Raw genomic sequence first — 17,043 nt, 5'->3', positions numbered from 1 at the left:
ACGCGGAGCCTGCAGATGCTCACTTTGAAGGGCTGTTGTGACAATTAGATGAACTGATCACGGAGACTCCTAGCACTGTGTGTGGCTGAGTAAATGCTGGTTCTCCTCTGCTTTCTGCTCCGAGGAGAGCACTTGGCACACACCGTGTCTCGGGGCCACACGCCCCGCGCCCCGCAGCCTGTGACAGAGGTTGCAGAGCTCCACTTTATAGACGGGAGAGCCGAGGCCCAGAGAACAGGGACTTGCCCGCAGCCCAGGCTGCCTGGGGGAGAGGGGTACCTCATGGGAGCCAGGATGATCCGGTTCAGCAGGCTGCGGTGCAAGCTTTTGGCCACCTTCAGCCCCGTCCACTCCACGGTGACCGACGTGACAAGGCACAACACAATGCCCAGGCTGCACAGCACCGTGAACACCATGGCATAGACAGTCTGGTCGAGGGAGCACTCCTGGGCCAGGCAGAGAAGGAGGCGGGCTCCTGGGGGTGTCCCCGGCCCAGGCCTCCCCTCCCTGACCCCTGCCCCGGGGCCGCCGGCCACACCTGGCTGAGGGAGCAGTTCCTGGCCGCGGGGCTCAGGGTCAGGGCGCTGTCGGTCCACTTGGCCAGCCAGTAGTCAATGGCCACCAGGACCATGTGCTTGAGCAGCTGGGAGAAGACGAGCAGCGACAGGAGCAGGATGCCGGCGGACGACAGATACTTGGCACAGGCTCGCCACGGGATCTTGGCTCGCTGGTGCAGCACCGAGGACAGGTTGTCCTCCTCCTCGCTCTCGGCGGCCTCCTCTGCAGGCGCAAGAACCCCCCGTGGCTTCACACTGCGCACCCCTCTGAGGGCGAACGGGGGGCACGTTATCCCTACTTACAGATGGGGAAGCTGAGGCACACAGAGGGGAAGGACTTGAATGGAAGTCACACTACCTCACCACCTTCCCTGAACCCCAAGCCTTGGCCGCCTGCCCCCCATGGTCAAGCAGAGCTCAGGCCACGATTTCACTGCCCACCCCACTGCCTGTACCTTCCTCCTCTTCCTCATCCTGCAGGAGGCCATCTCTTGAGGACATGGCCCGGGGCAGGCCCTGAGGTGGCTCTGTGGCTTTTCTCTCCACGACAGTCTCCTGAAAGACAGATACATCCTCAGAGGGTGCAGGGGGAGAAAGGGAGTGTGGGGGGCGGCAGTGACCAGTGTCGGGTTTCCAGGCTGCCACCTCTGGGGGAGGGTCCGAGCGGACCACAAGTTTGTCTTACCAGAATTTTTTTTTTAAGGATTTTGTTTATTTTTATTCATGAGACACACACACACACACACACACACACACACACACACACACACAGAGAGAGAGAGAGACAGAGACAGAGAGAGACAGAGAGAGAGAGAGGGAGAAGCAGGCCCATGCAGGGAGCCCGACGTGGGACTCGATCCCCGGTCTCCAGGATCAGGCCCTGGGCTGAAGGCGGTGCTAAACCGCCAAGCCACCCGGTCTGCCCGCCTTACCAGAATTTCCTCCTTCCCGTTTATCAGCTAACAATAGCCTACTCTTCCTGTGGGAGTAGGGACCCTCGATGCTGGGTCTCTGCGACTCAGGTGGGCTGATCATTCTCCCAGGCTCCAGGGCTGAGACCCAGCACCGGCCAATCTCACGCTCCCCATCCCTGGCCCCAGGGCCACTCAGGGTGGGCATGTGACCAAAGTGGACAAAGGACAGTTAGCCTGGGAGGTCCGCTGCCTGTCATGAGACAGGCAGTCTCTTGCTGGTGGAGGTGTCGAGCCAGGACAATGTGAGCTCCAGGCTGCTGACAGCTCTTTCTGCCACCAGGAGAATGAGGCCAGGCTGAGGGGAGCGGAGCCACGGGAGGGTGCGGTACAGGTTCCCCGTGAGTGTTTAACTACCTGGATCCAGCTCTACCTGAAGCTGATGCCTTTTCCTTCCATGAAGCTTTATAACTAAATGGTTTCGGACTATTTCAGGATAAGGGGAAGGTGTCCACTGATTCTGCCCTGAGTAGCTGGCACAGGTCCTGGCTCTCCTCCAACAGGAGGAGGTTCATGCTCAGCCCCCACATCTGTCCTTCGGGGGTTTTCCTAGGGCAATGAGGGCTAGGAAGGCCTCTCTGTGTGTTCACGTTCTAACAGAACTGTCCTCTCAGAGGCTGGCTGCCTGGCCCTTAGGACATACTCACCTTCTCCAGCTCTTGGTCCTGCCGATTCATGAGGGTCTTCCAGTGCTCAAAGAGCTGGCACTCAGACCTCTGGAAGTCCTTGAGCGTGCCCTCCCTCTGGATGGTGCCATCCTTCATCGCTATGATCTGGGAGGGGAGAGACAGACCCTGCTGATGGGAAAGGGTGGTGGCAGCCACACCACCCCTCCCCAAGGAGTCTGAGATGGACCTGCACCCATCCTCTCCCCCCACACACCTGGCCCCTGGCTCTCCCACTGCCGCGAGCCAGGACTGACAGCTGACCCTCCCTCACCGATGCACTGTCAGGATTTAGAGCTCGGTACTTCTGGGGGGTAATTCTCAGTGGTTGCCCCATGGATGCTAAGGGGGTTTGCAGAGCAAATGAGTATACCCTGGTCAGGCTGTCGGATTCCTTGATAGGATTCCGTCAGGGGCAGCTGTTTTCACACACTTAACAGCTAAATGCACACTACCTTCAGCTCCTCCTGACCGCAGCTCTGGTAGTTCTCACCAGTGGTTGACAAAGTACCTATTGGTCTAAGTGTGTGGGGCCTTGCCTCTTTGAAATTAAAAAAACTGATTTTATTTGAAACACTCAGTGTTTCGCACTCCTAGACACTCGTCATTAATTCAGAGCCCTGTCCCCGCTCCTTTCCCCCCACCCAGCCCACACTGGGGTGTAGGGAAGGATGCCTGGGAGCCTTGATCACGGACATTTCAAGTCAGTCATGTCTTTGTCTGCCTTCTTTGGACTAAAGATTGTCCGGAACTATCCTGCCCAGGTCACCATGGAAACTCATAGATCTTCTGCACCTATTATAAGATTTTTTTTAAAATATGGATTCCCCCCACCCCTTTTTCATAATAGAGGGAGGATTTTACCATAGGTAGAAGGAAGACTTAGGCCCATTTAGCACAGGCGTGCAGCTCCAGGAGACCCTCAATTTTCAGAGGCAAATTTATATAGGAGTCAGGCAAGGCCCAGATTTTGAAAGTCACATGATTTCCAACTTAAAGCTTAAATGTTTTCCAATTAATCAAAAAGTAACTGTTGTCGACATATTGAGGAGTATAGAAATTCAGTTAATGTGGAGTCTCGCAAAATTGCACTCTATTGATAATATTGAAGTTTCTACTGCTACTTGCATTGTTTGTTTCCAGATTTTTCCATCTGATCCTGACTTAAATGCTTCCTTGGTGGGTCAGAGGGTGGGAAGATGGCTCTTCCATCCAAACAGGCAGTCCCAAGGCCAGGGGGATGAGCCATCAAACTGGGCCAAAAGCAGAAGGTAGGGATTGAGTGTCTGCTTCGTTCTGAGACTTCTTGGTGTCAGCCTTGCATGTACCCACAGGGGCCCCAGGTGAGGATGGGAATGTCACCAGCTCTAGGGGATACTGAACCCTTGGCCTGTGCAGGATCTGCTTGAGCCACTCAGCCTGCATGAAACCATTCAGTGTGGATTTCTTTGGCTTTGTGGCCCTCAGCGAGTGCAACTGAGACACTGACTCCTTTGAAGCTGTCCTGCCTCTCCCACTTCAGCCCTCCATAGCTTGACCTCCTTGTGGCCCCCTCACCCAGTCTGCATGTGGCAGGTACTGGAGCTTGTGGGTCACGAGGACCACTGTCCTCTTGTCGTCCTGGAGCAGCTCAAGGATCCCAGCCTGCATCAGGTGGTCACTCAGATGGACATCCAGAGCTGAGAAGGGGTCATCCTGGGCAGAGGAGAGAAGGTAGGGGCAAGTGTGGGGAGGGGGTTAAGAGTGAGAAAAAAAAACCCATCAGAGTTATCCCCGCTCTGGTCCAGGGACTGACACTAGTTAGCTGTGTGGCCTTGGACAATGCACTTAACCTCTCTGGGCTTTAGGCAGCTCATCTTAAAATGAGGCTGTTTTCAGTTCTTGCTCTCAAGCAGATGTAATCACAGGTACTTCTTGACTCCTGAACCTTCAATAGCTCCCCATTGCCCATGAAGTCCAAATTCCTTAGCATGGTAATCTAGTCCCTCTATGACCTGCTCAGTCTAGCTTTCTGGTCTCCCTTATCTGTTCTGTCCAAGTTCCCTGTACTCCAGGTTTTCAGGGAACTTGCCATTCCAGGTTTTTATGTATGCTCTTTCCTCTGCCCAAAGTCCCATTTTTCCTTTTGCCTGCCTGGTTAACCCTACTCATTCTTCAGCGCTCTACCCTAGCTCTTCCTGTGTCCTTTCTTGACCTCCATGCCTAGCCTTCCCTCCTCTCAATTCCAGTTGTGATAGTTATATGTCCACTCTGTGAGGCCCCCAGGAACCGACACCCATTATGTCCATGCCAGGTACAGAGTAGGAGCTTAATACAAATTTGCTGAAATAAACCAAAATACCCACTTTATTTCTGCTAACAAAGTTGTTTAAAGCTCATCTAAGACCACAAAGAAGCCAGGACTTTGTAAAGTGCTATGCCAGGTGGTACCAAAGACCTTTGCATTTTGAAATGTGTTTAGTGGGGAGCATTTATGTGTATTGGGGGTGGCAGAGGGAGAAGAAAGCCAGGATCAGAGACCTGAGGTTCCTTCTTCTGACTCCCTACCCAAACAGCCTCCCTCTTTCCTTCTGTTGAATTGACTCCTCTTTAATGTCCTCCTCCAGGAAGCTCTCCCTGACTATTCTAGCCCTCACAGCTGTCTCCTTGGATAAGGCTCCTTATAGACTGCACCACGCAGCCTGACTCAGCTGGGCTGTGGCTCTTGAGTGTGGGTGAGCTCTATCTCCCTAGTTAGAAATCTCTGAATCTTTGAGGCCGAGGGCTGGCTCTCCGAATTCTTCAGTGACAACCACAGCACCTAACACAAAATGTGGCATGAAATAGGAAAGGGTTAGCTAATAAGCTGATCTCATGTTTGATTGCTAGTGGTTATCTGGAGCACTGTGTTGAGAAGGATTCTGAGGCCAGGTTAAGTTGCCCACGGAAACTTGATGTGGGGTTTCACCGAGTTGCATTCATGGATAATGCTGAATTTTCTATTGCCACTGCTGTGATCATTGAGCGATGTCTGCTCTGGGTGTGGGATGGAAAGTGGCCACCTACATTCTACGTATCCGCCGTGATTATAGTGGGACTAAATTAGTGTTGATAGTTTGGGGCTGTCCTACAGGAAGGTGGCCTGTAACTACTACTCATTTCCCCTTATGGCTACCCAGAGTTCAGTGTGATGTCCACAGTGGGTCATGTGCACTATCCTTGCCTCAGCTTCCCCACCAATGATTAGGTAATATCTCTGGCAGGAGAGGTTTATTCCTGGAGAGGGAGATTGTTGGGTGGTGTGCATGTGTGTGTGCACACGCGTGTGTGTGTGTGTGTGTGTGTGTGTGTGTGTATAGGCAGTGAGGGAGGGAGGGCCCCAAGGGAGATACTAGCTAATATACTCACCAAGAAGACAACATTGGTGTGCTGGTACAGGGCTCGGGCCACACTGATTCGCTGGCGTTGGCCACCAGATAGGTTGATGCCCTATGACCAAAGAGAGGAAAGGTCATGCTCTCATCGCCCCTCAGAAAAGACTGTCCTGACCCTTACTTGGGTGTGAGCTCTTTGAGATGGAGGCCTGGCTCTATCCACCTCTTTGCCCCTCCTCACCTTGAAGAGAGGAAGAACTTGTTTACTAAATTCATTAGCAGTTGGAGAGCGTGATCCCCACTTATGTCTGAAGATTCATCAGGTTGGTGCTGGGGACCATCTGACAGATGACAACTAAGACAGAGGAAGTAGGGGGGCACCTGGGTGGCTCAGCGGTTGAGCATCTGCCTTTGGCTCAGGGCATGACCCGGGGTCCCAGGATCAAGTCCCACACCGGGCTCCCCACAGGGAGCCTGTTTCTCCCTCTGCCTGTGTCTCTGCCTCTCTCTCTGTGTCTCTCATGAATAAATAAATAAAATATTAAAAAAAAAAAAGACAGAGGAGTAGGGATTTAAATCACACCTAAGGAGGACAGTCTTGGGAGAGTTCTATTTGCCTAAGCTTACGGAGGAAGGGCCCCACGTGGCGAGTATACATGAAGGCTGTGGCCCCAGGCCTACCACAGTGTCAGGTGAGCCTTTAGTATATGCGTGCCGCACGAATGAAGGAGATGCCAACCCATCTCCAGCCCAGGAAGGCACTAGTTGCAAAGCTGCCAAGGATGGCCAGCAGCCCGAGGCTCAGGACCATTTTGATGTCAATGCAGGCAGCTCTTCCACCTTTACCCTCTCATATTTTCCAGTTACCTGCTCTCCCTGGTGGTGACAGGTGGGGATCAGGGGAGCTCGAGGTCCCCCCACAGAGGCTGCCACTAACCCGTTCCCCGATCTGAGTCTGGTCTCCGTGGGGCAGGATGTCGATGTCCGGCTGCAGGGAGCAGGCCTCGATGACCATTTTGTACCTGGAGTGATTGGGAGTGGAGGGGGCGGACACGACTGGTCAGCCTGGCCAGAGTTGGGTCTGACCACTCGCAGAAGGTCATTAACTTCTGGGCAGCTGTGCTTGGGGTGAGCAATGGCTTTAATGGCCTTCTGCCTGGGTGCAAGCAAACACCATGTGAGCTTGAAAGAGCTGAGGGCAGCACCTCACAGAGTCTTGGGGCCAGTTAAATATTTGAAAGATGAAATTGGATGGTAGCAAATATGCCACGTAAGTGACAAGAAGGGGCCCATGGCTCCTGTGCAGTGGGAGAGCTATAGCTGGAGCCCACACTTGGGGCACTGCCAGGGAAAATCACTGCTGGTTGGTTTAGGCAGTAATGATGATGGCTAATCAAATATTTGCCCAGCCTGCTCCTCTCATACTTCCCCAGCCAGCTCTTAGCTTGGGCAGGTGCCAGCCAGGGTGCATGGAGGCATCAGAGTGTCTTGGTGGCATGTAATTGGGTGTCAGGCAGCCTTGGATTTGAGACCCATTTCTATCACTTATTGGCTGGGTGGCCTTGGGCAAGTTACCTAACCTTTCTGAGCCTTGGTTTCCACATTTGTAAAATGGGGGTACTAATAGTAGCTGCCTCCTGGGGTTATTGTGAGCATCAGAGGAAATCATGCATATAAAGAGCAGGACACTGCACCTGGCACCTAAAAGCTCCATCGATGGTAGCAATTATTATTATATTATCATTGAAGGGAAAATAGTGCATGAGCTGCTGAGCTCGGGGTAGGGAATAGTGGGAAGCTGGGTCAGCCTTCTCCTTAGCCTCAAGGGAAGGCATCGAAGCTTCCACACAACACCGCCCCCACCGCCCACCCGCACCATACCCACAGGAGTTGGACTGCCCTGATGCCCAAGCACATCTGGATCATTTCCAGATGCACCATATGGAACAGGCTGGAATCCAGATAAGCATCCTGGAGAGCAGAATGGCTGGGTGTATGTGGTCGATGGAGGGGCCGGGCAGCCGGCAGGGGCTTGGGCACTGGGGAGGGCCGGCTAATGCTGCCCTTGACCAACCTCCCCCCTCCCCCAGCCGTCTCCCTCCGAGAAGCTTTTACCGTTGTTTGTTGAAGGGACTCTCAAAGGTGATATTCTCCTCCACAGTGGCATTTAGCAGCCATGGTTTCTGAGAAGCATAGGCAACAGGGCCTCTCTTCCTGGAATAAAGCAGGCGGGAGTAGGGGAGGCATTCTCAGGGGCTCATTCTCAGAGGCAGTTGTCAAGCAGATGGTTTAGACTAGGAAGGTGCACTTGGCAGGAGTCAGCTCTGGGTGGGCGCAATGACCTCTCCCTCCCCAGGGCTTGGGACGGCTCAGGTGCCCCAGTCTTAGCAGCCTGGGTAGGACAGGACCTCAACGTTGCCCTGCCCCACACCCAACCTGTCCCAGTCCTGTTGTCTGTTATCCCTGAATCTTCACCCAGAGCTGGGAGGAGCCCAAAGTGTGATCAGACCAAGTAAACACTCAACCCCTAATTTCCTTCTTCTCTGAGTGGCCCTCAAACCACTTGATTTTGATGTTAGTAGGCAACTCTCCAGTTCCAAGTGGAACTCTTTAAAAAAGCAGAGCCACGGAAACCACATTTAATGTGATATGGTTTTTGAAGACCAAACACCAGGAGTGGGGGATAAAAATGGTCTGGTGTGAAGGGAGCAGCTTGATGCACAGAAGCAGCAGTGGCTTCTGAACCAGCTGACGGAGCACAGAGCCTTCCCGGGCCTCCTCCCTGCAGCTGGGGTGGGGTCTGGGGTAGGGGGCTGCCTTCCGAGTTCTGTGGCTCCCTTGGGCCTGAGAGCCCCTCCGGGGAAGTCTGCCCAGAGCTCAGGTGCTCCCAGGTCACAGTACCTGACATCCGAATCGGCCACTGTCTCCCGCTCTGGGCTGCAGCAGGGAAGAAAGGACACAGCTTCAGGGCTCCCACGCACGGACCAGCTTCTTCACAGACATTCGGGCCCCCTCAAACCTGGCATGAGTGTGCCTTATCATCCCTGGGACCAAGGGTGCAGCCACACATATTGCACGGAGGTGGGTGGAGAGGGGCTTAGCCGTCCTGGGGGAGCCTCCACTGCCTGACCCTGGGTAGCATCCCCGGTATGTGCAGGGTGCATGAGGAGGGCCCAGGGCCCCAGCTGAGAAGGAGAAGGGGGGACAGGCACCGACGGTGTAAGCTTGTGTGCGTGTGTGGGGGGATCCTGTGTCAGAGGAGTATGAAGGCCACCAAGTGGCTCCTCCAGACTCAGCCTCTGCATCGGGGCTCAAGGGTGCAGACTGGTCTCAGACAGATGTGGCTGTCAAAGCAGCTGGGACGGGGAGGGCTGTCTGGAAGGGGTCAGGCCAGGTCGGCAGCTCATGTGTGGGAACCTAAGGCCCATGGAGCTCTCGGGGAGGCAGCCAGAGGGCCGAGAGGGCTCAAGCCCGATTTGAAGCCTCGTGTGGCCCCGTCAGAAGACAGCAGTGGAATCGGGGGATCTGCTGGGAGAGACGTGGTCAGCTGCAGTGCCCACGAGCCCTGGACGGCCTGCACCGGCTCAGGTGTCAGCTATTCCGTCCCGCTGTACTCATCCGCACGGTCATACTTGTCACATACCATGAGGTTGGCCTTTTGGCTCAAGAACCGTGGTTACTAAGGCCAGGGAGGCTGGGCCTGTCATCACATCCCGGCACTTGGGGACAAGGTGGGAGAAAGGGCAGAGAAAACACGAGGAAGTGAAACACTCTGGTGTCAGAGCGAAGGCCAGGAGCTTAAGTGTATTTACAAAGTTGAGTCATCGCTCCCAGTCCCGACTTCACACCACCTCCTGTGTGTTTCGAATGTTCTTGGGGGATGTGAGGGTAGGGAGGGTTTTGAGGGTCTCAGAGCCTTGTGAATTGGTTTCACTTGGACTTTTCAGGCCTGTACACTAAACATAAAGAAATCAGGCTGAATTTTCGGTCTGGCCTGGGCGATATCCATCTCCTCTTTCAGAGGCCTGTTTCTCAACATTTTTTTTTTTCAGGATCATTCCCTAGGGCCTCTTTAAACACTTTTTTTTTTCCTAATGGTCTTTTCCCTGCCACATTTGTTTTCCAATTCAATGGTTTTTAGTATAGTCAAAAGGTTGTGCAAACATGACCACTAATTCCACATTTTTATTACCTCCCCCAAATAAACTCTATACCCATTAGCACTTACTCCCTTTCTCCCTCCCACCAGCCTGTGGCAAGCGGGAAGCTACTTTCTGACTATCCACCATGAAATGTGTATGCATGTATGTATGCTTGTGTGTATGTATGTATATATTTGTTTATCATTTTAAGTAGGCTCCACGCCCACCATGGGGCTTGAACTCACGACCCTGAGATCAAGAGTCGCAGGCTTCACTGACTGACCCAGCCAGGCGCCCCCATTCACTATGAAATTTTTAAGCCACAGATACACTGTATATTTGTTTATATGTGATACGGCCCTTTGAAGGGCCACAGACGAGAATGTCTAAGTTTTTTCTCTAAGAACCAGGTTTTGCCGTTGTTGAGAAAGCGTGCTTTATGATAAGGCCCTGTGCCTCTGACACGATGTAGGCTGCACACCCTGGAATCGGGACTCAGTACCCCACACCCTCCCAGCCCTCCCAGCCCGCCAGCTTCTTCCCTTTGTTGGGACCCACTTCTAACCCAGTTCCAAGGCTGTACCTGGGGTCCTCTCCCGTCTCCTCAGGAAGGCTGCTGGGGCACAAAATGGGAAAAACCAACACCAGTTACTTCTCACTCCACTGACTTTCTCTCCATCACAGAGGTCTTCGGAGAACAGCAATCTTTGCAACCCCCGTCCCTCCCACCCCTCCCCAGTGTCCCCAAATGGCTTCCTTGGGGGGGGGGCACAAACTGCTCTTCTCATCTCTGTCCCTCCCACAGCACCTAGATGAGCACCCTCCAAATAGCAAGGGCTAAATCCGTGCTCCTGGCACTGGCTCAGAGCAGCAGTGAGGCTGGCATCACAATGGTTTTCCAGTTGGAAAACTAAAGCTCAGAGACGGAAAGTGACTTTGCCAAGGTCAGAATCAATTTATATAGTGCTTTCAAACTGTAGATTGGGACCCAATAATTGGGTTTGAGGTAAGTGAACAGCAACTCCCCCCCCTCCGAAAAAACTATGCATGTGATTAAGATGTGTAATTTTTGATGAATTTTTTTCCTCTGATCTATCAATGCATGAATGTAGTGGACTGTGATGTAAAATATGTTTCACACTGTGGATTATGGTAAAAAAAAATTGAGAACACTGAGTGAGGCAACTTGAATTTTGGTGCCAACTTTGCCAGTGCTCTTTCTCCTGCCCCACACCACCTGTCAACCTTCTGCCAATAGAATGTGTGCTTCTGACATGCACATTTGGGGAAAAGCAATTGGCTCTATTTTCATACAGATCTTACTTTAATCATACTAAAACTAGCTAACATTTATATTGAACTTTTTTGTAAGCACTGTGATAAGCACCTAATAGTATTGTCTTTTTTTCTTTTTTTTAGTATTGTCTTTTTTAAACTTAAAATAATCATAGGAAGGAGGCTGATTTTGACTGTCTCCTCCTTACAGTCAGAGAAAGTGAGGGTCAGAGAGGCTAAGTAACTTGCCCAGAGCCACACAGCCAACAAATCGCAGAGAACATAGAGCTCTCTGACTCTAAAGCTCCATGCCTTTTTTTTAAAGAAGGTTTTATTTATTCATTCATGAGAGATACACAGAGAGAGGCAGAGACATAGGCAGAGGGAGAAGTGGGTTCCCTATGGGGAGCCTGATGCGGGACTCGATCCCAGGACCCCAGGATCTTGATTTGAGCTGAAGGCAAACACTCAACCACTGAGCCACCTGGGTGGTCCTAAAGCTTCACGCTCTTAACGACCATTGTTACTTCACTGTGATTTGTCAGAAACCCTGGGCTGGACAAAATCAGGAGTGGAAAGGAGCCTGATGCAGTCCCTTCTGTGTCTTGCCAAGGGGCGGGACTGAGGGGAGATCCTGATGGATATGTAGTCACATGTACCCTCGGTTTCTGTTCTCTGGTTTTTGGGATCTCATCTCATTCTCTCAACCTCAGCGAACCTCATGTTCTCCAACCACCAGATTGCTGTCATTTCTGGGCAGCTGGTAACGTGAGACAGATGAAAAGCCAAAGCTTACAAATTCCAGCTCTGGCCACAGCGCAGATAAGCTTGTCCCTGGAATCTTCCTGCCTTGACTGCTTCCAGAGTTGCAAAGGCTGTTATTTATCTGGGAGAAAGCACATCTGCAGCCTCTCTGAGGACCTCAGCGCACAGTGAGCGCTCTCGGCCCTAACTCAGTTTGCATCATTGTCTGGGCTGCTCAATTAGCCCTTATAATGGACTACCTTACTCTCTAATCAGCTCCTGGCTAAGTCTTTTATCTCCAGTGGGATTTTAAGGCAGGAAGAGCATCTTTTCCAGCCCTCACATTGCTTAGCACACGACAGACTTATAATAAAGGGAGGTTATTAACTGACATCTTAATGATTTGGGAAGAAGGGAGGGGGAGAGACTTGCGCTCACTGGGGGCCGTCCTCATGCCCGGAACAGCGTGAAGACGTTTTTGTATTCACCACATCATCCACAGGCCAACACTATAAAGAAGGGTTCACAGCCCCGTTTTACAGATAGGGGAAACTGAGGCTTGGAGTTGGCAATGACATGCCCAGTGTTACAGTCAGGGAGGGGAAGCTGGGAACCTGGTATGAATCCAGGTACATCTTTGCCTTTTCCCAGTGTCGCCCCAGCCTCCCTAGAATGAGCCTCCCCGGGCCTTTGTGTGTAGTAGATGTTTCCATCTAAAAAGTACAAACTGGTACATGTGGCACATACTTTCTCTCATTGATTCCTGGGGTCTTAAATGTGTTGGGACCATTGCATCCCTCCTCTGCCAGTGCCTTGGGGACCGAGCACTGAGCTGAAGGACAATACTCCCTGGTTCTCCCACCCACGTCCTTCCCGCCAACCAGCCAGGAGTGAGGCATGCGTGTGCGCACCGCACTGGAGCAGGGCACAGTGCCAGCCTCACACGCCGGTAGGGCAAAGCAGACAGGGACAGAAGTCAGAAGGTTATGAGGGCCACGAGGAGTAGGAGTAAGAAAGCACTGTAGAAATTTTGGGGTAAAGGACCCACAAACACTTTGCAAATGTGCAGAAAGGAGACTGGAAACTTGTAGGTGATGGCATATTAAGTGATTTTTAGCTTCTTTATAGTCGTGTCTCTTTTCTAATTTAACTGGGATCCTTCCAGAATCAGAGAAAAATGTAAATTCTAAAAACTTTGAAGGTTTTCTAATTTTTTCACTAAAATGAACTCTGAAGTGAGGGGAGGACCCCATGCCGGGACAGGATTCCCGGGGCTGGCCCGGCGGAAGAGGAGGAAGGCAGGGCAGCGCAGAGCTGGAAAGGATATGGGCTCTGAAGTTCGTTACCTGAGGAGCTGCTCTGCTCCTGCTTGTGAAATCTTCGGCGACTCCCTTTCCTTAGGGGAGCCTCTGTTTCCTTCTGCATAAAACTGTGGTCATGGCACAAACCTCAGTGATGCTGGGACAGTGTATATACAAACAGCCCCGAGCTGGTTGGAGGCAAGGACGTGGGGTTACAAAACAGGGGGATCACCCTCTAGCTCAGTGCTTGGTCCCCAAGATGCATACGGAGGAGGAATCGAATGGGCCCACCACTCATTTAAGACCCCAGCAATCAATAAAAAGGGAAAAGGTAGAAACAGGTTGGAAGAGAAAGCTAGAACTTTTGGGTTCCCGTGGTCCCTTCATCCTGCTCCTGACAGGCCTGTAGCCACCTTAAAATGTTACCTTTTACCCACAGAGCCCTTTTCAACTCATGTCATTGGGTCCTAACACCAAGTCTCTGAGAGAGGAAAGGGTTTTCCTCATTGTCCCAAAGAGTAAACTAAAACTCAGAGAGGTAAAATAACCTGCCCAAGGTCACACAGCAAGCAAGTGGCAGACTCAGGACTACAACCAGAGACCATCTGGTTCCACACCTGGCTCATCACCTCCATGCAGTGCCCCTTGTCTTGTCTGCTTACCATCTCACCTGACCGGCCTCCAGGAAACCTGGGGTCACTTGAGCCCTTTACCCCTACTCCCCAAAGGCTCCAGGAACTGCATGGGCAGATTGGACCACAAGGCAGTCATGAGAGGAGGCTGTTTCTCACCTCCTAGACCTGAATCAGGGGTATTGGGAGGTGACCTTCACACCAACCCCCACAAGACAACAGCATCCTGAGGCAGACCCAGGGCAAGCTGGGCCCAGGCCTCCTGAGTGGGCACAGACAGAAATAACAAATGGTTTCTGCGTGGGTGCCTCAGCAGATGGTGGGAGCAGGGGCAGCAGGGCGCGCCTGGGAGACTAATTTGTAGTTCCTCATCAGGAAATGGAACCTTCCTCCCCACTCCAGTGCTCTCCTCAGGGCATTGCTTCCTGTTGGCTCCCGGGGACATTTAAAATGGGTCTACTGTGGTCATTAATGGCCCTATTCCTTACTTCTAGGGAAAGAATTTCACTTGAGTATATCTGCTAATATTAACTTTTCATCAAAATGTTTTCTTCTCAGATACTAAAGAGAGAGTTTGCAAATTCCCAGCTTGGTAGTGCTCTGAAGCAGACAGCCAGGCACCGGCAGGCACCTATCATTAAGGTGGATGCGTGGGAGCCACGAGGTTCTCCCTGAGATCCGGGGCTGACGGCTAATGTGCTGGATCTGCCCAGGGCCGCTGCAGTAAACGTCCAGCCTGGAATGCAGGACCTCACCTGCTGGACCCTCCATGCCCATCCTGGGGCTCAGTCTGCGTGTCTCTATCCACCCAGGATAGAGTCCCTGGGTGAACTCCCTGGAGGTAGGTCTTCTCCTCTGTAGTCTACATGGAGAAGTTCACAAAATACACATCCTGTGCTGGGCACTTGGGGTATGACATAGAATAATCCTAGGGTTCTGTCCTCAAGATGCCCAGTGTCATGGGGGGAGACAGACACATCAGTAGATAATCAAAACACAGCGTGAGGCATGCGCGGGTAGGGTTCCCGCTTTCCACATGTTGGTGGGGAATTGTGCGGTGGGTTTCTGGGTTAGGGGAACAGCCCGGGCAAAGGCGTGCAGGAAGAGAGAGATGTAAAGACACATCTGTGGTGGCGGTCTCTTGAAGGTCATAAATTGTTCCCAGTTTATTCACTTAGCAAATTTAGCAAAGGCACTGTGGATACAGAGAGACAAATAAGATATGGCCTCTGTCCCGGGGAGCTGACTACCATCTCCCCTGGGAGACAGGCTGGAGCGCAATTCAAGAGCAACAGGGGAATTTTATACCTGCCATAGAAGTACATTGTCAAAGAATAATATTTATGATAATATTTATAGGGCACTTACTACATGCCAGGTTAAGCCTCACATCAACCCCATGGGAATAAGGGGTACAGAAAGGTCGGAGAATTTCCCAAAGCACAGAGCCCAGATCTGAACCCAGGCAGCCTGCTTCCAGAGCTCTGCTGCTATCTGCTTTCTGCACCTCCTAATCCCCCAGCTCCCTGCCTCCTGGAACTCTTTCTGGCTGCCTGGTCACCAGGCCCTGGCTGTGGTGTGGATGGAGACGTTGGAACAGTCTGGCATCACCCTTGCCTCGGGCTGCAGAGAGGCAGACCTGCAGGAATGGCTGGCACGTTAGATGCTATTTTGCTCTTGCTCACTTTGCAAGGGCCTCATCCCCCTGCGGACTGGGGCCAGTGTCTGAGGCAGGGAGCTCACAGGTAAGAGGGGGGCCCTCACCACACGGCCCCCGCACTTAACTCATTGTTTGGGGCAGGTGCACCAGACAGAGCTTGTACACGTCCAGGATTTTGAGAGGCAAACGGCAGATGAAGGCAACTGAGCCACATGTGTCCAGACTCCTTCTCCCAGCCACCGTAATGAGCTCCTGTCTCCCTTTCTACAGACCCTTCCCCTCCGCCTTCCTTTATCCCCAGCGTGATTCTTGTACAGACTTCAGGCCAAACTGCATTTCCCAGGCCTAGGATGCAGGGGTGTCTGAGCCGAGCCAGGCCCCCATCCTGTGGTCCGCCCCTGCACCCCACGCCCTCAGTGCTCCAGGTACCACAATCATGTTCTGATCAGCCTGCCTTTGCCCAGGCCGTACCCCTGCCTGGAACACCTTCTCCTCCTACCCTTGCCTCTTTCATCTGAGGAAACCCGCTCATCCTTCAAGGCCCAAGTACCACATCCACGTGAGCCTTCCCTTCTTGGCCACAGAGATCCTTGTTCCTCTGCGCTCGACTACGGCACTGATCTCCCTTCCCCTCCCATAAAAGGGCCGTGTCTTAATCACCGTTGCATTGCTGTCGCTGTGCCTAGGGTCTGGCACACAGTAGGTGCTCAATAAACAGGGGGTGAGTGAATACATCAAGGTAGAGAGACTGGAGCCTGAGCTGAGTGGTGAACAAAGTCTCGCAACTTCCTAGGGTTGGCTGCAAGGATGTGCAGGATGTGCCTCGCTGTGCTTGGGATGGAAGTTGCACGGTGGAAAGGGACAAATGGATCCTGGAGGGGTGAGAGGACCTTTGCATCACCACCCCACTCCCCAGACTGGAGCCGATCGGGGAGCTGGGGCCCACCTGCCTGTTGAGGGTGAGCGTCATGGGGACAGAGCTGTGAGCACCTGGACAGTGGCTCTGCTGAGGAGGTAGGGCGGTGCCGTGGTCATGGGGCCTGCTGGCCTTGGGACTGCCAGGCTAACGATTTCCTCACACAGCTCTTGGACTCCTTCTCTTTCAGGACTCAGTTGAAGCCCATGGCCTTGAGCACCTAGGTTCAAACCCTACCTCTGCCATTTGAGAGCTGTGTGGCCTCAGCTAACTTGCTTTGCCTCAGTTTCCTCATCTATTAAGTGGGGTTAATGATGTCTACCTCACAGAGCTTGGTGAAGACTGCCTGGGACAATGAAAGTAATAAAGTGCCTTGCACAGTGCCTGGCACAGAAGAGCTGCTCAATGTTAGCTGCCCTAGGGAGGTCCCCTTGGATCCCCTGGGCTGGAGCAGAGGTTCTCAAAGAGAGAGGTGGCGGTAGTCAGACCCTGAGGGTTGGCAAAGCTTGGAGAAGGGGTGGGGGCTGAACCCCTGCCAAGCATGCCTGCTGCCTCTGCAGAGGACAGAGTGGGGCTGATGCTGGTGTGAGGCATCCTCGAGCCCCCCCACCCCGAGGTTGGGGCCTGGGGAGGAGATGAAGAAAGTGGGGCAAAAGGAGGGGGTTCACAGGGGGCTTGACTCATGCTGAGTGGGACACAGACCCCAGAATCCAGGGGCAGCCCCAATCTCTGGGTTCCGTGATCCCATCTTCCCTTTGCAGACACATGCTGTCAGCCAATGTGCCAGGCCTCCTCCCTTCAGAGCCCTAAGGGACAGTTGGTACAAG

At 52.8% G+C, this 17,043-nt stretch overlaps 1 protein-coding gene across 5 annotated transcripts in view; it reads right to left on the bottom strand.

Moving 5' to 3' along the window:
- ABCC8 (ATP binding cassette subfamily C member 8) overlaps nt 1-17,043 on the bottom strand; it is a 76,275-nt gene that overhangs the window by 13,654 nt on the left and 45,578 nt on the right. For 3 of the 5 annotated variants that reach the window (XM_055318114.1, XM_055318116.1, XM_055318119.1), the window contains exons 17-26: nt 10,272-10,304; nt 8,448-8,483; nt 7,662-7,760; nt 6,484-6,568; nt 5,581-5,661; nt 3,751-3,888; nt 2,176-2,301; nt 1,013-1,112; nt 539-780; nt 280-446 (exon numbers count right to left, since the gene is read on the bottom strand). In XM_055318114.1, coding sequence (XP_055174089.1) covers nt 280-446; nt 539-780; nt 1,013-1,112; nt 2,176-2,301; nt 3,751-3,888; nt 5,581-5,661; nt 6,484-6,568; nt 7,662-7,760; nt 8,448-8,483; nt 10,272-10,304 — 1,107 coding nt within the window. The remainder of the gene's footprint in view (nt 1-279; nt 447-538; nt 781-1,012; nt 1,113-2,175; nt 2,302-3,750; nt 3,889-5,580; nt 5,662-6,483; nt 6,569-7,661; nt 7,761-8,447; nt 8,484-10,271; nt 10,305-17,043) is intronic. The other 2 variants (XM_055318115.1, XM_055318118.1) reach the window with 1 other exon arrangement.

Source organism: Nyctereutes procyonoides, unplaced genomic scaffold (genome assembly GCF_905146905.1).
Source record: "Nyctereutes procyonoides isolate TBG_1078 unplaced genomic scaffold, NYPRO_anot_genome, whole genome shotgun sequence".
In the NCBI taxonomy this organism is placed as follows: Eukaryota; Metazoa; Chordata; class Mammalia; order Carnivora; family Canidae; genus Nyctereutes; species Nyctereutes procyonoides.
Note: the sequence above shows the minus strand (reverse complement) of the source record. Positions and strands in the feature narration are given on the sequence as shown.